Raw genomic sequence first — 23231 nt, 5'->3', positions numbered from 1 at the left:
TGGAGTGTCTCTTCATGCCCAACACCTGCACACAAGCCATCCCTACCTAGGTGATTCTCTGAGTGCTGTCTCCCAGCCTCCCATTGCAGTGTTCCAGGCAAATCCAGCTGTAGTTTAGAGCTGGGGTACCTGTAGAATATGAGCTGTATGGTGCCCATGTCTGGGGATTTCAACAACCCACTTAGTGCCCAAGGCAGAGAGCAAAGAGAAAGCACCAAGCCTGGGACATGCAGTCTCAATAGGGAAGCAAAACTTCAGTCTTTTCTGAGTAATGCCAATACCCAGCTCTTAAATACATCTCTCAACATGCTTTAGAAAGGAGGTGAGAGTCATCTCCACTTTATAGATGGGGACATAACTTGCCATAAGTCACCCAGCAGCCCTACAGCAGAGCCAAGACTAGAACCCTTGCTTCCTGAATCCTAGTCCAGCATGTTACTCAATAGGCCCTATTGTTCTGAGAAGATAGCAGTCAACTGGCATTGCTTGTATACAGCAGCTGAGTAATAATAATCCCATTGAGAGGCTATATAAACACTTTCCATCCACTGCTCTAACAGCTCTTTACACAGGTGGCTAGGGGGTCACAGATGGGGAAAATGAAGCCCAGGACTCATAAGCAAGTCAGTCAGTACCAAGGCAGGCCTTGTACTCAACGCTTTTGACACTTCATTCAGGGACTTCACAACTACTGTAAAGTCCTTGGGCATGCTTTGCTCTCCATCTCCGACAAATTACATAACTGCAGGGCAGAGACTTCATTATTATTATTATAAAGGTTTTTACAGCTGTTAAAGCCAGAAGGACCCTAGTGACCATCTAATCTGTACTCCTGCATAACACAAGCCATAGAACCTCACCCAGTGATTCTTGCATCCAGCAGAGTCACTTTTTGGTTGATTTTAGTCTTCCCCAGCATGAAAGCAAGAGCCTGTTTAACAGAGAACCACCAACTTTAACAAAATTCAGGAAATTAAATAAATAATAACAAAGAACATTTTGAAACGCTCTACAGAAGGCAAGAACCATGCCTAAAAAAGCTAACGAGCTGAACAGATGATGGACAGAGACAGGATGAAGCTTGAGATCTGCTGAAAAGCTAGTGTGATCTACCAATGGCATTTAGCACCTGTTGTATGAGTCCCACTATTTAAAACATCTGATAAGCCCTGACCCTTGGCTCCACTGTTCCCTCTAAGCTGTGCGCGTGCACACACAGATGCTAAACACTGCACACACAGCAAAACATCGCGCACACAAAAATTTGCACAGAAGAAATTTTTTGCGCGCACGGCCTGTCAAAAATTAGAGAGAAGATTGCTTGGCTCCCATGTTCAGTGCAACTCAGGAGGGAGGTGAAAAGGCGAATTTAAGCAATCTTTTATATTTCCCCCATCCTAGGAGCACTTGACCCCAGATGCAGGTTAGACCAGGCTGACTTGTATGGGTTGCCAATGCCCTCAAAGGGTCAGTACAGCAGCCAGAGGCTGGCAGGGCATAGTGTAGTCATGCCTCTGCACCACCCCCAGAGAGGGTAGGTGGTATAGGAGCTGCTACTCTGCCTCCGCACCAGCCAATGCTGTGTTAGACTGGCTTTAGGGCATCTTTGTGCTGGCAGAGTTGGCACCAATTTCCCCCAAACCAGGGGAAAACCTGCTCCAGTTGTGTGCTCTGGAGTTGATGGACCCCTTGGGAAAAGTGTTTTAATGAGAGACTTGAGGGATGACTCCGAGATAAATGGAAACTGTGAGCTGCACAGTGTCCAGACCTCAAACATTGAGCAATGCACCATGCGCAACATGCACCCAGAGGCCAATGCTGCAGGCTCCTCAGTCACCTGGCTGCAGTCCCTCTGGGTTTTCAATAAACACATAGACACACACACGTACAGTAACCAAAGCTTCTTTACTAGGGCAGGCAGAAAATGGAAAGAGTGCAGACAGCCCCGATACAGAGCTCCTACAGAAATCACCTGGCCACATCCTCAGCTAGTGTAAATCAACAACGCTCCATTGGTGTCAAAGCTACACTGATTTACACCAGCTGAGGTTCTGGCCCAGCATGTTTGAATAAGTTTGTGGCCAGATTGTGTAATTACAGTGTTTCTTCTTGCCTATGTGGACAAGCAAATAAACATGTTAGAGGCCCATACTCTAGCTTGGGCATGTTCCAGGCTTCAAGCTGAACTCATTAACAGGGTTAGAACTTCAGTTTTGATGCCTCCCACCTGTAAGGAAAAACTGTGCTATAGACACCAGGCCCCGTCTATGCAACATTTATCACGCTGGTCCCAGTTACAGCACAGATTCCCCTCACCTGACTTTAACATGGTCATAAGGTGTCTAGTTATGTCCTTGTTCACAGACTGAAGCTTGAGCTTTTAACCCATTTAGGGAAGATTGGATTAGGTTCCATCTTCACTACAACCTGTGTCTGTGTTGTCGCTGGGTCGCCTGGGTTAGGGATGTTACTGTGGGGCTAAAACCAAATGTGATTCCCAGCTGCATTTAGACATGGGGCCCTGTGAGTTAGTTACAGACAGGAAACACAGAGAAATCCTTCACTGGGCCATCCAATCAGATCCTGAGCAATACTTGCCCCTTGGGTCTCCACTGATACATGAGAAGTGTCCCTTCAAATACACGCCAGCACACAGGAGATCAGCCTGATGTCTGGTTTGGCTTTGCCTCTGTGTCAGCTGGCCACCTCTCCTCCTCTAGCTCCGCAAGCCCCCACCCAGCTGGCACCTCCTGGAGACCTGCTGGGACACAACACACTCATGCCCAGATCCCCCTGGCTCTGGGGGTGTTTCATTGACTGGACAGCTCGGATTCACAGCTTTCTCCTTTACCTCTGTACATTCTCTCAGGGACTCTCCTGGGTCTTCTTCAATCCAGTGACTGGACAGAGGGGAAAGAGAGAGAGAGGAAGATGAGGAGACCACCAGGGGAAGAGGAAAATAAGGGCCAGTCTTTTCTAATTGTTAATATGTGCATTACTGAGACAACCCATCTGAGATTGGAGCGCCATCACGGCCATACTGACACCTGGTGAGATCCAGCCCCTGCCTGAATCAGCCCAAACAGCATAGTCCTTCTCCAGGCAGCTCCATTCAGTGACAGACTGGGACAAGGTCACTGAATGAATAACAAGAGACCAAACACCCAGGCTTTCTGAGGGCCCTTTCCAACACCCAGCACCTCGAAGGATCCACAGCTGCCTGTTCTGGTTCCCAGATCTATCTTCAGGCCTCACGTAAGCAGCGGCCAAGCCCCAGAAGGGAAATTGGCAGCTGGTGTCTATCACAGGTGGATCCTCTGATGTCTAATCAGAGCGGAGCTCACGGTGAAGCTTTTCCCACAGTCGGTGCATTTGTAAGGTTTCTCTCCGGTGTGGGTCCTCAGATGATTGATGAGGGATGAGCTCTGCTTGAAGCTCTTCCCGCAGTCAGGGCATTTGTAGGGCTTCTCTCCGGTGTGGATCCTCTGGTGCTTGATAAGAGATGAGCTCTCGAAGAAGCTTTTCCCACACTCGGTGCATTTGTAGGGCATCTCTCCAGTGTGGCTCCTCTGGTGCCTGATAAGGGCCGAACTCTCGAAGAAGGTTTTCCCACACTCGGTGCATTTGTAGGGTTTCTCTCCTGTGTGGGTTCTCTGGTGTCTAATGAAGGAGGAGCAGTAACTGAAGCTTTTCCCACACTCGGTGCAATTGTAGGGGCCCTCTCCCATGTGGGCTCTCTGATGCGTGTTAAGGTTCGAGCTCCGATTGAAGCTTTTCCCACAGTCGAGGCATTTATAGGGTCTCTCTCCTGTGTGGATTCTCTGGTGAACAATAAGGTCTGAGCTCCAGCTGAAGCTTTTTCCACATTTCGTACACTTGTAGGGCTTCTCTCCCACGTGCAGCCGCTGATGTTTCACCAGGTGTGAGCTTTGGCTGAAGCTTTTCCCACACTCAGTGCATTTATAGGGCTTATCTCCTGTGTGGATCCTCTGATGAGCATTACGGTTTGAGCTTCGTGTGAAACTTTTCCCACAGTCGAGGCATTTGTAGGGTTTCTCTCCCGTATGCAGTCTCTGATGGATTAGCAGCTCTGACCTCCAAGAAAAGGTTTTCTCACACTCAGTGCATGTTTTCTGGGTTTCTGACTTCTCTGTTCTCCGGTTGATGCTGATGTTGCTGAATTCCTTAAACCCTTCTCCTTGGTGAGTGGATATCCCTAGTCTCTCATCTGGGTGGTTTTCCTGCTGTCTCTCCAGTCCACATTGACTCTCACAGGCTTCTCCAAGTTCAGGACCCTGGAAAATGTTCTCTTCAGCTCTTCCCAGCAACATCATGTCCAATTCCACCATCTCAGGGCTTTCCTGCTCCAGATTCTCCTCCTCATGCTCACTCCCCATCCCATCATCTGCTGGGTCAGAGAGAGAATCCAGACAGGAGTCACTCCCTGTGCCCAGGGGAAAGGGAACCATTGAAAGGGGAATGGGAATGGGGAGGTGGGTACAAAAGAAGGGCTAAGTGCTGATGGTGAGATCCACCAAGGTACTTAGGTGTCTGAACCCCAGACTTAGGCCCTCAAATCTTGGGTTTAGCCACCTAGGTCCCAGTTTAGGCTTCACTTGCAATTCACAAACCGCCTGCTGAACCCTACAGTAACCTAACCTCACTCGACACTGACGTTTTTTAAAATGAAAGTTCCCCGGGTGCCTATGTTCCTGCCTCTGGCCATGTGCACGGCTGCCTCTTCTAGGCATCTGAATGCTCATCTCCCACCGAAGCCCCAGAGTGACCAGTGAACCAGGGGAAGACAGGTGTTCAGCCGCCTATATGCCTGCTGCGCCCAATCCAGTAGGTGGCCCCCAAGATTGGATCCTATTCAAAATCCAGCCAGCGGAGCGGGTGGCAGTAATACCTACTTTATAGCTTTTAGCTCAATGGTTAGAGCACTCAGCTGGGAGATGGGAGACTCCAGTTCAATTCCCCTCACCTCCTCACCTGAAGGGGAGGAAGGATTTGAACAGGGGGTCTCCCACCTTTCAGGAGGGTGCGCCAGCCACTCAGCTCTGGGATATTCTGATTGGCAGTGGCAGGAGGTGCTCTTTCCGTCTCTCCCATTGGAGCTGCTGCACTCTGGATAAATGATGAAAGTTACTGGAGCAAGGGCACTGGACCCAGAGTCTCCCAGATGGCTGCCGGGTGAGGGATAGCTCAGTGGTTTGAGCATTGGCCTGCTAAACCCAAGGTTGTGAGTTCAATCCTTGAGGGGGCCATTTAGGAATCTTGGGCAAAAAAAGTCTGGGGACTGGTCCCCCTTTGAGCAGGGGGTTGGACTAGATGACCTCCTGAGGTCCCTTCCAACCCTGATATTCTAGGATTCTATGCCCTGACCACAGACTCAGTCTCGTTTGCATGCATTCTTGTCCTCTCGCTCCCTCCCCAACAAGTGTTTATCCACAGTGGAATAGTCATTGGGCCAGAGAGAAAAAGAAAGAATGACTCTATAGTCCAGTGGTTAGGGCACGGAGATGGGAGACCCAGGCTTCAGCCACTCTTCAGCCAGCTTCATCATGAGAGATGGAGGGAGCCCCACCTTCAACTAGCCCATAGCTCAGTGGTTAGCGCACCCTCCTGAGACATGGGAGACCCCTATGTAAATCCTTTTGCCCTCTCTAGCAGAGGGGGAACTGAACCTCCATCTTTCACATGCCAGGGAAGTGCTCTAACCATTGGTCTAAAGGTGGAGGTTTTGGGTAGCGTGAGATAAGCACCTACCACATTGCCCCAAGAAACAGCTTAGGTCTCTAAGCCACCTGACTCCAGGAGAGGGGTTCCTATTGGTGCATCACTAGGCACCTCCCAGCAGCCTGGACTCTACCTCTGAAAGAGGGGCAGGGCTTAGCACATGCCCCTCTGGTTGGCATGTCCCATTGGCTAGCTCAGCTGAGGTGCTAGCGTTTGTGGATCCCAATTTTAGGCACCTATCTCAACCCATTCATTGCACAGGGAAACTCAGCGCCTAACTCAGGCTTTGTGAATCACAATACTGATCCTGCAATTTACTAGCTGCCTAAAAGTTAGGCCCTGTGATGTCCAGCATTGCAATGCCTAAGTCCCTTCATGGATCCCAACCTGAATCCCCCCAAGCCCTTCCTCAGATGAGAGAGAAGAGGTGACCAATCCTTCCTCCACAATCCATGCGAACATTCGGGAAAGACAGCTATTGCCAGGTGTCAGTCAGACTGGGTGGGAGGCTGTGAGTGATGTCTGCCATGAGGGGATATGACACCTGCTGGGGACAATCCTGATCTGAGGTAGAACTGGGGAGCTCACGGGGTCTTTGTAGGAATCTTGTTAGCGCCATTTGCAAATGGTTTCTTACTCGGTTTAATACTAACCCCTCACCTGTGGGGGCTACTCTCAGGATCTCCCATTCCTTAGCGGCGTGGGGATCCGGGACACCCAGCTCTTCCACTGTTTCCATCCGAGAGATCACGTTGGGTTTAGGAATTGGAAAGTCTACTCAGGAGAAAGGAAAGAGGAGAGATCAGAATTTGTCACACACTCATTAAATAGATGCTACTAAAAAGCTCCATAATTCTAATCAAGTCCCTTCCCTTGCTGGTGGTGAACTCAGGTAAACCTGTAACAGAGGGGGAAATGCTCTTGGAGACCTTTTGGGATAGTTAGAGGTCTCGTGAGCAGCATTCATCCTGAACACTGAATGAGGCAGGATCCTGTGCAAAAAACTCTGTGATCATGCATAAGAGAGCTGAACCTAATCCTGGCATTTCCTAACTTTTGAGTGCTTGATTTTGCAATCTTAATAACATTATTTTAACATATTTTTGTATGATACATCCTAGGGGTTTTTTGTAATAAAAAAAAATCAAAGAAATTCCATCTTTTGCAACCATACTGGTAATTTTCTGCAGCTGATAACTTTTTGTCAAATCTGGCTGCATTTTCACAGAGACGGTGAAAAGTATCTCTCCAACCTTACAGCCATCGCCTCCAAGCATAGGAAATTTCAGCATGAACAGTTAGTTTGTTAAAGTTATAAGCAACTGAAGATGGAAAGTTATAATAGAAAATGTTAGGCAAATTTAATAGGGCTTGTCTTCCCTCAGACAAAAAGTGTGTTCTTGACTCAAGTTAGGCACCTCAGGTTAACTAACAAGATAAAACGAGTGAAGGCAGGCTGTAGTTTTCACAGGACTTAGTAGCTCAAGGCTGCCATTAAGCTCCCCCATAGACCCACAGGGGTTACTATCACTCCATCCGGAAGGATGATGAGCCCATATGGAGGCAGTGTGGGCCAATGGATTGGACATGGGCCTATGACTATCTTCACGATTACCTCGGGGTGTGATTCCCCTGCTCGTGGACGCATCCTCATGCTAGCTCTCATTGAGCTAGTGCCAGTATAAACAGCAGTGTAGCCATGGTAGTCTAGGTAATGGCAGCGGAGCCATGGATACTGACCCACCAGTTTGTACGTGACAGGGCTCAGCCATGTTTCTGCTGCTGCTATTGTGGCTGCATTGCTACTTATACTCACCCTAGCTCAATGAGAACTAGCAGGAGTACGTGTACACGGGCAGGAGAACCACATCCCTAGCTTGTCGTGTAGACATAGCCTATGGATGCAAAAGACCTGAGTTCTATTCCGAGCCCTGCGAATGATGTGGCCTGTTTCTAGGGCACGTCACTTGCTCTCTAGGTGCTTCTGTTTCCCCTCTCACACTTTGAGCGTCTTTCCAGTCAGACTGTGAGCTCTTCAGAGCAGGGTCTTCCTCTCCCTATGTGCATGCTGGGGCCCTGATCTCGGTGCTGCTCTAATCACAAATGACTGAAGCTGACTCAAGCACTTCAGAGATCTCCCCATTCTTGTGAGAAGAAAGGAAGCCTTACCCAGCAATATCAGGGACTCATAGTTCTCCTGCATGACGTCTCTCTGACCTGGGTCCCGAAGTTCCCACTGCCCCTTGGTGAAATACAGAGCCACCTTCTCGAAGGTCACCAGCCCCTGAAACAGCAAGTATCTCCGGCATTAGAACAATCACCCCTGCTCAGACATAGGAACTGCAAGCTGGCAGCTCCGCTCCCATTGATTAGGGATCAGGCTGTTTTCCCTATTCTAGAAGAGCTCTTTGTCCAGCATTGGACAACTGACTCTGTGATGCTTTCCTGTTGGCACATGAGTGAAACCCCCAGTGTCTCCCGGGTGAACGCACACACCTCTTGAAGGAATCTGAACCAGGGAATGTCACCCTGCCGCACCAGTGACAATTCCACACTTCTGCTCCCTTATTTCTTCCCCTGTGTGGCCTCCTCCAGACCCTCAGTCCTCACCTCTTCTGGCCTCCTTGCTCCTGGGAGGCTCAGCAGGGCTAAGAGGTGCAGCCAGAAAAGCCCTGGTGATGTTCAAACACTATCCACTCTCCCAGGGCTAGGATTGGTTCCCACGGGCCCTGCACATCAGACAGACAATATCTTCCCTGGATTTTTGATCTGTCTCCTCTTCATTTTCCACCCCAGCCTCACTGCAAGGACTGGAGTAAATCTGCCCCGGGATGCAGCAGTGAATGGAGCTGGGCAGGGCTGGAAGTAGGGAACCTCCCTCCCCACTTATTACTCCTGCTGCTCCTTCCAGTCTCTCCCCCTGTCTCCCTCCCGCCCCTTCCCCTCCCCTCGGTCCCTGGCCCGGCTCGGGCGGGGGGAGGTCAGCAGCTCTGGGACTCGCAGACCCCCGGCCCCCGGGAGCAGAGCTGGGGCGAGGAGGGGCCGTTGGTGCAGAGTCACTTTCCTGCCCGGCCCCAGCCCTTTCCCCCGGGTCTCTCCCCTCACCTGCAGGCTCCGGCTCAGGGGCTGGCGTCGGCAGAGCCCGGAGCTGCCCCAGGGGCTGGTTCCAGCCCCCGCAGAAAGTCACCCCTGGCTGGGCACAGAGGGGCGGTAGAGAAGGGCTCACCCCGCTGGGGAGCAGCAGCGGCTCAGCCCGAGCTCCCGGATGCACCAGCGGCTGCCTCTGACCCAGGAAGTTCAGCCTCCAAAATGGTAAGCCCAAATGAGGCTGAGAGAAGGAGAGACAAAAGCAGCTTCTCCTCCCTTCCCAATGATCAGAGCCCTCTAGTGTGGGGGTGTCCACCTCCCCGAGCAGCCCCTGGATATGTGTGTGCGACTCACACAAACTCCAGATCAGTGTCAGAGGGGCGGCTGGCGGGGGTATGTGTACGGTTTGTAAGAGCTACACCTAAGTCCCTGGGTTCACTCTGGCAGGGGAACGATTCCGTTCCCAGCAACCCTCTTTCTGGGGGGATGAATGTGACGCTTGTAGTTATGAAAATGGGATACCTGCCTATTCGGGGAACTTCATGTTAAAATGTCTAAGCCAGAGGTTAACATAAGAACATGAGATTGGCAACCAAATGTCCAGGAAAAGGAATGAGAGGAGGGGATGGATGGGGTGGCAGGGGGCAGTCAGGGGACAGGGAAGGGGGGTGGATGGGGCAGGGGTCCCGGGGGGGGGCATGAAGGAATGTGGCGGATTGGATGGGGCAGGAGTCCCGGGGGCGGGGGGCACGACCCCCTCATGGGGTGAGGAGGAGGGAACCGGTTGTTAATTTTTTAGCAGCTCATCACTGCTCGGCACATCACTTCTGAAAGGTTGCTGACCCCTGGCATAGATGCTGGTCTGTTTAGGCAGTCTGGCTTTCTGGGGATAGCACATTATAACCAGGGAACTGTGCAGCCTAGAAAAACCCCAGTCAGGAGGAAGAGACATGGGTCTCTGCCCAAGAGAAGCAACAGCTGGGAGCTGGAAGTCTAAAAGTGGGTGCCCTTGCTGGTTCACAGAATGTAAATGCAGTTGTCTTGAACTGTGACATCCCATATCAGCTGTTCCATTATCTTGGCCATGTTAGGCTGACAGACCTACAATTCATCCTGTTTATCCTTTTTTAAATATTGGCAGAGTATTAGCTTTCTCCCAGTCCTCTGGAATTACCCACAGTACCAAGACTTATTAAAACTAGGGTTCAGAGAGAACTAGGGTTTCTTTTCCCTCCATGGATGATGTAAACAACTAACCAATGCAGTGGAATTTGCACTTGAATGCATCATTTTAAATTTGTCTTCAGTGGAAATTTAAGCTTAAAATGTTCTTTGTGTGGAGATGTGTGCTAGTGAAGTTCACATCCTCAAATGTTAACACAAAGCAACAGATTCAGACAAATCTTTGTGCACAGTTTTTCTTCATTCTCCATTTTGTTCCAGCCAGGGTTGATATAGCTTGTCAGCTCTTCTGTGTACAGACACAGAGAGGGAGGATAGGACAGTGATTAGGCGCACTCAGCAAGGACACAAAATTGCTTGGTTCAAAGGCAGCGGGTATAAGAGGCCGGGGAGGCAAAGCCTCCACAAACAGCCTGCCCCCCGCCTTTGGAACATGCCGCTGCTGAAAGGGTGGGTGCCCCAGTTGTGGCCCTGCCCCTGCTCCACCCCAAGGCCCTGGTCCCACTGGTTCTCTTCCCCTGAGGCTCTGCCTCTTCCTGTCCCTGCTCTTCCCACATGGGAGCCTTGCAGGAAGGGGTGAAGACATGCATGTGAGCAGTGTGCCTGGCCAGCTGGCGGGCAAGTGCGGGGAGGGGGCGAAGAGGTGTTAGTGGTGAGCAGGGGGGCCTTGGGGAGGGGGCTGAGTGTGGCCAGGGATGGAGCGTGGGTGGGGCTTCCAGGGGAGGAGGCTGAGCAGGAGCAGGCCTTGGGGCAGGGCCACGGTCCAGGCGCACGCACACCCTCCCCATTGGAGGAGTCATGCGCTGTCCATGCCTGGGTTTCAGTCCCTGCTTTGTCACAGACTACCTGGGTGACCATAGGCAAGTCACATGAAGTGAGCTCTACCAGGGCGGCAGATTTGTATAATTTTTGGTAGTGCCCAGAACAGGTCCAAGTCCCGCCCCACCCTGCCTTGTAAGCCGATATTCAGTAACTCCTCACTTAAAGTCGTCCCGGTTAACGTTGTTTTGTTGTTACGTTGCTGATCAATTAGAGCAGTGGCTCTCAAACTTTTTTCCTGCGGACCACTTGAAAATTGCTGAGGGTCTTGGCAGACCACTTAATGATCTTTCCAAATGTTGTATGTACCGTTAGCTAACTATTGTAAAGCACTTTGGATAAAACTTCTATATAAAAAAAACCCCTAAATAATAATTACCTTTTTTGATCTACACATAAAAGCACACAATTCATATTTTAATGTCAGTAGTCTTCTAATGCGATGGATGTGCCCTCTCTCCCCTGCTGCAGCAGCCCCCAAGCTGGGATTGGGAAGAAGGAGGGGCTCTCCCTCTCTCCCCCACTGCAGCAGCCTCTGCGGTGGGTGGCTCTTCATTCTCTCATGTGCGGCTGCCCAGGAGTGCACCTTATAGGAAATTATCCGTGGACCACCTGAATGGAGCTCACGGTCCACAGTTTGAGAACCTCCTAATTAGAGAACATGCTCTTTAAAGTTGTCCAATGCTCCCTTATAGTGTTGTTTGGCAGACGCCTGCTTTGTCCACTGCTTGCAGAAAGAACAGCCCGTTGGAGCTACCTGGTGGGGGCTTGGAACCAGAGTGGGCTGACAGTCCCCCCTATCAGCTCCCCTAAGTTCCCTGTGTGGCTGCCGCCCAGCAGGCTATCAATTGCTGGGCAGTTCAGGTGTCCCTCCCACCCACTGCGGTGTGCTGTTCCTGCCCTCTGCCTTGGAACTGCTCCAGGAGCCTCCTGCTTGCTGTGCAGGTAGAGTGACCAGATGTCCCAATTTTTATAGGGACAGTCCTGAATTTGGGGTCTTTTTCTTATATAGGATCCTATTATCCCCCACCCCCTGTCCTGATTTTCACACTTGCTGTCTGGTCACCCTATGTGCACGGGGGGAGGGGGAAGAGGGATGCTGTTGTCAGGGTGTCCCCCTCCCCCATTCCTGTCCCCCATCTCCACAGAGCGGGGGGGACGACGACACAGGGCTCAGAATGGGGGGAAGCTTACTGGCAGCAGCTGCTGTCTCAAAGAGTCTCTCTCATATGCATCCGAAGAAGTGGGCTGTAGTCCACGAAAGCTTATGCTCTAATAAATTTGTTAGTCTCTAAGGTGCCACAAGTACTCCTGTTCTTCTTTTTGCGGATACAGACTAACACGGCTGTTACTCTGACACAGGGTGTGTGTCTCTGTCCAGTGATTTCCCTACACCTCCCCCTGAATTTCCCCAACGCCCCCCCCCCCCGTTTTGTGAACTAGTTACATGCCAATTTAGTGACTGTTTGGAAATTTGAATTGAAATTGAAACATTAATATACACTGTAAAAGCATATACAGTGTATGATAAAATACATGTATCTGAAAAAGTATAATAGATTTGAAAAGTATGAATATAGACTAGCTTCCTTATACAGTTGTTGTTTTTTATGACAATGTCAGTGCATTCATTTCAGTGATGTTGGCCAACCTAATAATTTCAAATGATGATTTGTAAGCAAAGTCTAAATGAGCTCTCCCTGACAGCTAGTGATGAGCTGGGGCTAGGGGGGAAAGGATTCAGGACCAGATTGTATTTACAGTCACACCTAATCTACCTAGGTATCCAGCAAACAGAGCTGTGTTGCCCAAGTGATAGATTTTGGCTGGGGTTGGGTTACAAATTACTTGAATGCGGGAGGGGATGAAATGTTGTTGTTCTCATTGTATGAGTAAAGGGCAGTTGAACTGTACTTAGCCTGTGCTGATTGAGGGCATCAAGAGAGAGGGGACTTGATTAGGCTCCATAGATAGTCTTTTGTTCTGTTCAGTGACCACTGCAGCTGCAATCACTGATAATCAGGTCTAAGTGCTTAGTCGTGCTGTGGGGACAGTGTTTCTGTGGAAGAGACAGCCCAGACTGCACTAGCAGCGAGGTTCCCCCACTGAGAGCTCAGCTGAAATCACTGAGAGCTGAGTGGAACCTCAAGAGACCAACTCGCAGAGGTCACAGTGGCAGGTGGCAGCAGAAGGTAACTGCGCAGGGCCATTGGCAACAAAGTGGTGGAGTGAACGGTGGCACAACAAACAGCAGTGGCCAGAGCAAACAGTGAGCAGCTGGAGGAATGAGCAAGATGCCTTCTTGCCCCCTACCTGGGAGGTGTACTCACGTGAAAGCACCTCTGAACTCTGAGTCTCCACTGACCAAGGACAACACCGGTGAGTGGAGTGCGGTGGAGGGAAAAGTGAGGGGCATGTTAAAAACACATTTGTTTGTTGGACTATATTTTAGTGACTTTGCTCCAGAATGCTAGATTTGTGACTGGGAATGGAAACTTATATAAATATGTTTCCTAGTAGGCCGAGATTTTAAAAATGCATTATTTGCCAAGGTTGTTATCTCACATCGTTGCTATCTTGAGAGGTCATTATGTTGGGGAGTTTCTGTACTAAACATTTTTATTATTATAATTAATTTTTACATAAGAATGGTCATACTGGGTCAGACCAATGGTCCATATAGCCCAGTATCCTGTTTTTCGACAGTGGTCAAGGCCAGGTGCTTGGGAATGAACAGAACAGGTAATCATCAAGTGATTCATCCCCTGTTGCCCATTCCCAGCTTCTGGCAAACAGGCTAGGGACACTCAGAGCATGGTGTTGCATTCCCTCCCCATCCTGGCTAATAGCCACTGATGGACCTATTCTCCAGGAATTTATCTAGTTCTTTTTTTAATCCTGTTATAGTTTTGGTCTTCACAGCATCTCCTGGCAAAGAGTTCCACGGGTTGACTTTATGTTGTGTGAAGAAGTACTTCCTTTTGTTTTTTTAAAACCTGCTGCCTATTAATTTCATTGGGTGACTGCTAGTTATTGTGTTATGTGAAGGATTAAATAACGTTTCCTTATTCACTTTCTTCACACCAGTCAAGATTTTATAGACTTCTATCATATCCCCTCTTAGTCGTCTCTTTTCTAAGCTGAAAACTCCCAGTCATTTTAATCTCTCCTCCTGTTTCATACCCCTAATCATTTTAGGGTATGGCTACACTCGCAGCTGTACAGTGCTGTGAGTTAAACCTGTCTTCGTATAGCTGAGTAGGGAAAGCGCTGCAATCTGTCCACATTGACAGCTGCCAGCGCACTGTCATGGCCACATTTGCAGCATTTGCAGCGGCATTGGGAGCGGTGCATTATGGGCAGCTATCCCAGTGTTCAAGTGGCTGCAACGTGCTTTTCAAAAGGGTGGGGTGGAGTGTGACAGGGAGCGCGGGGGGAGAGAGAGTGGGTTTTTGGAGTGCTGAGAGTGTGTCAGCATGCTGCCTTGTAAGTTCCGACCCCCTTCCCTCCTCCACCCCTCTCTCGCTCACTGAAAGCAAACAGCAACTGTTGTTTTTTTTCTCATAGACCAGATAAGCAGCCGCTCGCCGAAACGGACCCCAATCCCCCTCCCCCCACGCCGCCTCTCTCTTCAAGCGAATACTAGCTATGGGCGTTCCAAAGGGAGCCCCCCTGCCTGCCTCTACTCATTCACAGCAAACAGGAGCTGTGTTTGTTTTTTTGATAAGCAGCTCCCAAAACAGAGCGTCTGGAGTTCACAACAAAACAGAGAAAAGAATCACAACAAAACAAAGAGAGGAAGCTTCAGTTAAAAGGATTATGGGGAGTTTCCGGAGGTCAATCACTGCATAATAACTGCACTGTTTACACTGGAGCGGCAGCGTCTCAGCCACTCCGCAGCAGCTGTTAATCCTCTCAAGGAGGTGGAGCACCTGCAGCGCTGTAGCCACAGAGACACAGCGCTGTACGTGCCTTGCCAGTGTGGACAGGGAGTGAGGTACAGCGCTGTGGGCGGCTTTATTGTGCTGTAACTCTCAAGTGTAGCCAAGGCCTTAGTTGCCCATCTCTGTATCTTTTCCAATTCCAATATATCTTTTTTGGGATGGGGTGATCAGATCTGCACACAGTATTCAAGTAGGGTGACCAGATGTCCCGATTTTTATAGGGACAGTCCCGATTTTTGGGTCTCTTTCTTATATAGGGTCTCCTATTACCCCCCACCCCCGTCCCGATTTTTCACACTTGCTGTCTGCTCACCCTATATTCAAGGTGTGAATGTACCATGGATTTATATAGAGGCAATATGATATTTTCTGTCTTATTATCTATCCCTTTCTTAATGATTCCCAACATTCTGTTTGCTTTTTTGACTGCTGCTGCACGTTGAGTGGATGTTTTCAGAGAACTATCCACAATGACTCCAAGATCTCTTTCTTGAGTGTTAACAGCTAATTCAGACTCCATCATTTTGTATGTATAGTTGAGATTGTTTTCCAATGTGCACTACTTTGCATTTATCAGCATTGAATTTCATCTGCCATTTTGTTGCCCAGTCACCCAGTTTTGTGAGATCCCTTTGTAACTCTTTGCAGTCTGCCTGGGACTTAACTATCTTGAATAGTTTTGTATCATCTGCAAATTTTGCCACCTCACTGTTTACCCATTTTTCCAGATCATTTATGAATATGTTGAACAGTAATGGTCCCAGTACCGACCCCTAGAGGGATACCACTATTTATCTCTCTCCATTCTGAAACCTGATAACCTATTCCTACCCTTTGTTTCCCATCTTTTAACCAGTTACTGATCCATGAGAGGACTTCCCTCTTATCCCATGATGGCTTACTTTTCAAAAGTCAATTTAAATTAAATACATTTTTTTAATTTATATTTTTTTTAGAAATCTAGGCCTGTTATGTGTTTTGGTGTAACGTGCATTATCCTTATGTTAAATTTGCATTATCCTAACAAAACATTTACTTCATTCATATCTCTTTTATATGTTGCAGGTCAAAGTGAAAATGAAAAGACAAAAAACAATACAACAATTTTTCCCCTCAAAGGCCTCAAAAACTAACCCTAGGGGAAGAACACATCAAGAACCAAGAATATATCAACATGTCATCTGAAGGTTCAAGTGGTATATCTACATCTGACCAACCCAAAGCACAAATACAGCTACCTACTGAAGAAACAGTGTCTCCAAAACCTAAAGGCAGTTCCCGATGTTTGTCAGTCAAAGTGTTCCCATTTATTGAAGTTACTAAAGATGGCTACTGGTGCACCTCTTGCAAAGAAGCTTACGAAGAAGGAAAGCTTCCCAATGCTATAATTGGTAAAAGTGGAGGAGCTTTGTTTGTCAAACCAATCAGCAAAGCCAATGCTGACAAACTACGTGAAAAGGCTGCAAAACACCAGGCCTCTGGAGTGCATCAACATGCAGAAAGCCTTATAAGCCCACTATCAAAGCCAATTTTAGAAGTACTTAATGAGGCTGTTAAGAATGCTGGAGACACAACACAGTTAATGCGAACAAACATGGCTGTGGCATCCTACTTTCTATTTAAGCAAGAGATACCAAACACTACAAACTGGAGGCCAATGTTAAGTGCATTGTTATTTGTTCATCCTGAAGTTGAACACTGGTTCCGAACAAGACCAGCAAATGCTCACTATCTTTCTGCAAGAAACTCAACTGACTGGCTAGAAGCATGTGGTGCAACCGTGAAAGACTCAACAGTTGAAAAAGTGAAGAACTCTCTCACCACATTCAAAAAATTTGCATACATAGCTGATGAATGCACTGATGCAAATGGGCATCAAGTATTAAGTCACGTTATCTTGATGTCAGGGGTAGGCCAGTAGATGCATTTCTAGATGTTCAAGTTATAGAAGACACATCGTCTGCATCTGTGACAATCCACATCTTAGAAGAGTAAAATGCTTGTCAATTGGACCCCAAACAGATGGCTGCTTGTGCATTTGATGGAGCTGCAAACTTCTCTGGAAGACATGGTGGAGTACAAGCTTTGCTCAGAGAAAAGTGTAACCCTAATCTCTCCCATACACACTGCAGAGGCTATCTACTCCAACTAGCACTAGTACGAGCTGCAGAATCTTCAAAAGACTTTATAGCTTTTTTAAATTTAATGTCTTCATTATATTCTTTTTTCAGCAAGAGTCCAAAAAGACTGAATATACACTGGGACTGAAGTTCAAATTAGTCCAACCTGGGAAAACCCGCTGGCTTTCTCATGAGTGATCCTTGGCTGTTGTCTTAAAATTACTCCAGCCTTTATTACTGGCTTTGGAAAGTATCCACCAAGACGGGATGGATCTAAGTAGTGAGGGTGGTGGATTACTTTTGCTACTATGTTCAGAGAACACTATTGCCATTCTCGCTCTCGTAAGTCTACTATTGAAACCACTTGGGTCATTAAACAATGCCATGCAGGCATCTGCTACAAAAGTAGTAGATCTTTGTCCAGTGATAGAAGCCACATTTGGATCAATCCGAGAGCTATCCATTGAAAAAGTACTGGAAGAAGCAAAGACTTCAGTCCAGAAATTGTCTAATGAAGGCATTTATATTGAATCCTTAAGTGAAGAAGACAAGAAGTGTTTGTTAAGACAACTGAAAAAGTACACAGACTTGAGTCTTAAAAATCTACGACAGTGACTTCTAGATTCTACTCAACCTCTACATAGCTTTTACAGATGCCTGTCCTATAAAACACCAACAGTTGAGTGGAGTGTGGCACTACCAGCAATGGGGCTGCCATGTGCTCAGGACAGAATAGAGAATTTGAACACCGAGTGGAATATCCTATGACGAATGAATGAAGATTTGACTTCAACTTCTTTTTTTATCATTGTGTTCTGTTTCCTGAGATGAAAAAAGTAGGAATTCATCTCTTGCTACTCCCAGTCACAGCAGCTACAGTTGAGCGTTCTTTTTCATCATTGAATAGAATTTTGTGTTCTGAAAGAAGTCGCCTTCTGCCTGATCATGTGAATGAACTAATGAGCATATCAATTGAAGGAATGGAAGTACTAGACACACGAGAAGCCACCAAAGATGAATGCATTGCATTCAAGAAGTTCATTAACAGAGTTGTGCAAAATTATAACAAGAAACCAAGAAGGATGTAGACGTAGTACTTCATAGAAGGCTTGAGTAGCCAACTTTATTTTGTGTGATGATTTTCAAACATGAGTTAAATCTAATAAAATGGTCATGAAACATTTTTCAGTTTTTACTATGGTGCCATACAACCCACCTTCACCCTCCCAGTCTCACCCCTGACACACACATCCCTGTAAATTCGAACACCTTCCCTAATTTTAATTCCTGGGGAAACCACTGTCTCTGTGTCTCTCTCTCTCTGCCATGCTGTCTTCCTTCCTCCCCACTCCATTCCTGCCGCCTTAGAGAGTGCGAGGCTGCATTAACAACAATGTGTTAACCCTTGAGGGCTCAGCCGAGTGCTAGTTCATCATTTAGCAGTAAGGCATTCCCGGGAAATAGCCCACCCTCTGACTTCCACCTCAACCAAGCCTCACAATCATCATTGCTGTGTACAGTATTAAATTGTTTGTTTGAAACTTATACTGTGTGTGTGTGTGTATATATATATATATATATATATATATAGTCTGTTGTCTGGCAAAAAAAAAAAAATCTGTGGAACCTAACCCCCCATTTACATTAATTCTTATGGGGAAATTGGATTCGCTTAACATCGTTTCACTTAAAATAGCATTTTTCAGGCACATAACTACACCATGAAGTGAGGAGTTACGGTATATTTTTTAAAATAATGTAAAAATGTGAGGGCTCTGGGGTAGGGCTGGTGATGGGTTTGGGGTATGGGAGGGGTTCAGGCAGAGGGCTGGGGTGAGGGAGTTTGGAGTGTGGGAGGGGGCTGAGGGCTAGGGCAGAGGGTTGGGGTACAGGGAATAAGGGCTCTGGGGTGGGGCTAGGGATGAGGGGTTTAGGGTGTGGGAGGAGCTCTAGGCTGGGGCAGAGGGTGAGGGCTCTGTGGGGGACAGGGCTGGGGATGAATTTGGGGTGCAGACAGGCTGCCCCGGGGCAAGGGCCAGAGAGGAGGATTCCCCCCAGCCCTCTCCCCACAGGCAGCAGCGAGCTCGGGGGGAGCCCCCCACTTCCCTCCTGCACCACACTCACCTTGCACCACTGTCACTGCATGTGCTCCTAGGACCCCTCTCAGGTACAGGAAGCCCCCTCGCCTCCCCTATGGTGGGTGCCCGGGGGGGGGTTTAACATCACATGTGTGCCTCCTCCCCTGCTGCTGCCCCTCACTGTAGCCTCACTGGGGGTGGGGCTGCCCCTTGTCTAGCATGGGGCAGGAGTGGTGACTGCAGGTGTGGGGTCCCCTGTGCTGGTGGAGGGTCCCATTGGAAAATGAAAGGGTCTGAGAGGGAAGGGCAGGCTCAGGGTCAGCCTGCCCTGGCAGTGGTGGATGGGGGGGCACTAGGACCCTGCAGCGGCAGTTGATGCAGGGAGGCAGCATGGAGCTGCAGGGGAGAGACAAGCGCACTCTGCTCCAGGGACCCGGGAAGGCGAGCGGGAGCAGCAAGTGAGGCCGGGAGACACTCGGGGGAGGCATGTGGGGGGTGGCAGGCAGGGCCGGGGGAGAGACCCGGCCCCGAACATTGGTGGAGCTGGACTCCTGGGCACCATGAGCCCATATAACTCACCGCCTATGAGCTCCACAAAGGGACTTGGGTATTGAACCACTCAATGTCCTGGTGCCTGGAAAGTCACAGGAACAATACTGATCCACAAAGAAAAGGCCATCTGATTTCAAGAATGTGTGTTTCAGAAATCATGGAAACGCTGAGAGGAAACATGGATTCCTTCACCACCCCCACGAGAACTTTGGATTTTGTTTTAGCTTGAGGGCCTTCAACCACCTGCAGAGAAAGTACTACATCTGCGACAGTTCCAAGGAGGAGGGAGAGGCTGAGGGGAGCCCTTTGGCCCAGCCATTGATGGATACACCAGAACCTGAGCCTGAAACCCGAGCACTTGTGAGGAAGACTGACGAGCGTGACGGCCTCTCGTCATTTGCCCCTATGGAGGAAGAAGTCCACAACTCATGGGAGTCGTCAATGTACAAGGTGAACAGAGACGACATTGTGCAGTTAAATGAACGATTAAGAAGGGACGGTCGAGGATTGGGTGTAATGGGGTAGGAACCAAGCTGGGGTTGCGTAAATCTAAAAAATTGGCAAGGGCTTACATCTGTTTCTTTTCTGAAAACCTCTCAACACCTATCTAGAGGACCCGGAGGCCCTGGACAGTGTTGCATCAGACAGCAAAGATGAGTCAGGCCCAACTTGTTTTTGCTGGTACAAATCATTGACAAGGACACCGAGGATGATGGCTATATGGATTTAAGGAGGACCCTTAGCATAGAACTAACTGAGCCAGTGTTACATCATGAGCATAAAATGTCACATGCTCTATTGTACGCGTTATTGTTTATGCTGTCCTTAATCACTGCCTTAGGGAGGAGGTTTTGGAAGTTTGTGGTGCCAACAGCACCATGACTATGTGATTTGGACTTCAGAGGATATAAACTGCAAGCTCCGGGACCTGTGTGCTAACCTGTGTTTGGAAAGCTTATTAAATGCTGTTATTGCCATAGGTTATGCTATGCAATGTCTGTGCTTAATGTAAGAAAATTTAGCACAAGGGGTGACCTTGGTAAATGCTGTGCAAAGTGCTTGAGATCCTGACAGTATTTTAAAGAAAATTACCAAACCAGAGGATACCTGCTTAGTGCGTTATATCGACTGTCTGGTCCACACAAAAAGTTACAGAACCCTGCTTAGGAAAAAAAACTATTTGTAAGAAATCTAAAAGGATTAAGTTAGAGAATGGTGAAGGGACAAACATGCGATATAAATCTTGGTAGCTGTAAATAAAAGTATCTATTGAAAAGAACTTTGTGACTATCTGTGTTTCTGTTAGAAGGTCTGTGTGGCCCTTAAATAAGATAGAAGTTTTGATGGAGCATCTTGGTTTGTTTTCAAGGGTCTGTATGTCTGTTAAACCAAAATAGTTTGTGAGAACCCAGCTATTATGTCTTTGTGTAAAGAGACCTATTTACAGCAAAAAGTTGAAATGTGTGTAGTAGACTCCGGGGGGGGGGGGGGGAGGAGGGGGAGGAAGGACACAAAAACAACAAAAATGTGTTTAAAATAAAGGAATAAATAAATAAATAAAGGCTCCTATATTCTATATAAAACAAGGGTGTTTGAGATGTGTTTGAGTACAGTAGAGCTGCCTTACCCTGTTGAGCTGATGGTTTAACCACAGTCCCACTGAAATAGCAGGGGTGACTCTGTTGCCTTCAACGAGTCTGTAGATCTAGGTCTAGATGTAATTATCCACCCTTGTTTCCATCAGAGTTATAGATATTAATGATCAGTAATGACGTTTGATGGGTATACACACACAATAAGGGAGGCGGGTGGGTGAGGATGGTGAGCTCTGATTAATATCAAATGAAATAAAACCTCAGGATTTCGTAGAATGCTATTGGACAGTTTAAATAAAACCCCAGGAGTTGGTTGAATGCTATGGGTCAGTCTTTCTAGCAACTTAAAGTCATTAAAAGTTTAAAATAATACATTTACCAAATAAACAAGGGTCTAACCCAGGGGTCAGCAACCTTTCAGAAGTGGTGTGCCGAGTTTTCATTTACTCACTCTGATTTAAGGTTTCACGTGCCAGTAATACAGTTTAATGTTTTTAGAAGTTCTCTTTCTATAAGTCTATAATATATAACTAAACTATTGTTATATGTAAAGTAAATAAGGTTTTTAAAATGTTTAAGAAGCTTCTTTTAAAATTAAATTAAAATGCAGAGCCCCCTGGAGTGGTGGCCAGGACCCAGGCAGTGTGAGTGCCACTGAAAATCAGCTCGCATGCCACGTTTGGCACACGTGCCATAGGTTGCCTACCCCTGGTCTAACCCAAAACTGAAATGTTTCAAAGGTTCACAAACCTCCACCATACTTTTATAAAACAAGCATTTGCTGTAAGAACAATCAAAAATTTAAAAGCTCTGAATATTTGTAGGGTGTTTACTATGGTTATTTCAAAACAAACCAACAACTTTAAGCGTGAAAGAAACATGTTTAAAATAAAATTTAAAAAAACAGTCTGTGATGTTATTGACATGAACTGTGACCATATAGATCATGGTTGCAACCATGTACAGAAGAGGTCAAGTGCAGTGTCTATGGAAAGGTTGTAGTTTACTGGTTATGATTATGCTGGCTGTATGTGTGTATCATTTTTGTATTTGAAGTTATAAATATTGGCTCTCGATGTCTTTGATTCTAAGTAGCCTCAGTGAAGCATTTGGTCAGCTTCTTGAGAAAGGCCTATTCTCAGTAAGTGCCCAATCAAGAAACACTTAACTGACAATGGACTTTGAGAGACGCCAATCCACATGTGAGTTTTCCTGGGAATGTTCAAACTAACATGTAAACAATGGCATCAGCCTGCAAAAAGCTGAATCATTTATAGATATGTAACTTGCCCAGGTGGCTACAAACTTCATCTTGTGCTGTGACTTTGCACAGAACAAAGGGGTTTCCGCCCACAAGAGAGAATATAAAAGGCCCTGGAAGCCGCTCCATTTTGTCTTCAGCTGACTTAAGAGATGGCCTCCCCACCCCAAAGAAATGCCTGAAAGAAACTGGAACAAAGGACAGTAACTATGGGGGTGTGAGTGACTGCTTGACTCAGACTAGGAAGGAGTCCAGTCTGTGAAAGAAGCTTACTGGAACATCTCTGGGGGTGAGATTTCATCTGTAAATAGTTTCTTAATGTATTAGGCTTAGACTTGCATGTTTCTGTTTTATTTTGCTTGGTAACTTGCTTTGTTCCATCTGTTATTACTTGGAATCACTTAAATCCTACTTGTTATACTTAATAAAATCACTTTTTGCTTATTAATTAACCCAGAGTAAGTAATTAATACCGGGAGGAGCAAACAGCTGTGCATATCTATCAGTGTTATAGAGGGTGGACAATTTATGAGTTTACCCTATATAAGCTTTATACAGAGTAAAACAGATTCATTTGGGGTTTGGATCCCACTGGGAGCTAGAGACAGGAGCACTTCTTAAGCTGTTTTCAGTTAAATCTGCAGGTTTGGAGCACGTGGTTCAGCCCCTGGGTCTGTGTTGCAGCAGATTAGTGTATCTGGCTCAACAAGACAGGGTTCTGAAGTCCCAAGCTGGCAGGGAAAACGGGCTCAGAGGTAGTCTCAGCACATCAAGTGACAGCCCCAAGGGGGTCTCTGTGACTGAACCCATCACCCAACCCCTAACATTCATTGATATCTGCAAGGTTCCCCATT

General features: G+C 47.4%; 2 protein-coding genes and 1 long non-coding RNA gene across 6 annotated transcripts in view; 1 reads left to right on the top strand and 2 right to left on the bottom strand.

Moving 5' to 3' along the window:
* The window catches only part of LOC128848319 (zinc finger protein 771-like), a 198964-nt gene extending 190103 nt beyond the window's left edge, over positions 1 to 8861 (bottom strand). The window contains exon 1 of the mRNA XM_054048273.1: positions 8845 to 8861. The gene's annotated coding sequence lies outside the window, so the exon portion shown is untranslated. The remainder of the gene's footprint in view (positions 1 to 8844) is intronic.
* LOC128848309 (zinc finger protein 239-like) lies at positions 1887 to 9000 on the bottom strand. Of its 4 annotated transcripts, none has more exons than XM_054048243.1 (4): positions 8845 to 9000; positions 7909 to 8023; positions 6400 to 6513; positions 1887 to 4408 (listed from the first exon to the last, which is right to left on the bottom strand). In XM_054048243.1, the coding sequence occupies exons 2-4, from the start codon at positions 7940 to 7942 to the stop codon at positions 3303 to 3305; spliced, it is 1254 nt and encodes a 417-aa protein (XP_053904218.1). In that variant the 5' UTR covers positions 7943 to 8023; positions 8845 to 9000; the 3' UTR covers positions 1887 to 3302. The 4 variants fall into 4 exon arrangements, with proteins under 4 accessions (XP_053904218.1, XP_053904220.1, XP_053904219.1 ...); XM_054048245.1 differs by having other exon boundaries at positions 1887 to 4405; positions 8845 to 8998; XM_054048244.1 differs by having other exon boundaries at positions 8966 to 8993.
* LOC128848385 (uncharacterized) lies at positions 8965 to 18436 on the top strand. The gene is made up of 2 exons (XR_008447025.1): positions 8965 to 9051; positions 15837 to 18436. It is a non-coding gene; the product is annotated as an uncharacterized LOC128848385 (long non-coding RNA).
* Positions 18437 to 23231: the final 4795 nt, after the last annotated feature.

This window comes from Malaclemys terrapin, chromosome 13 (genome assembly GCF_027887155.1).
Source record: "Malaclemys terrapin pileata isolate rMalTer1 chromosome 13, rMalTer1.hap1, whole genome shotgun sequence".
Classification (NCBI taxonomy): domain Eukaryota; kingdom Metazoa; phylum Chordata; order Testudines; family Emydidae; genus Malaclemys; species Malaclemys terrapin.
The sequence above is the reverse complement of the archived record's forward strand: the minus strand, read 5'-3'. Positions and strand labels throughout refer to the sequence as shown.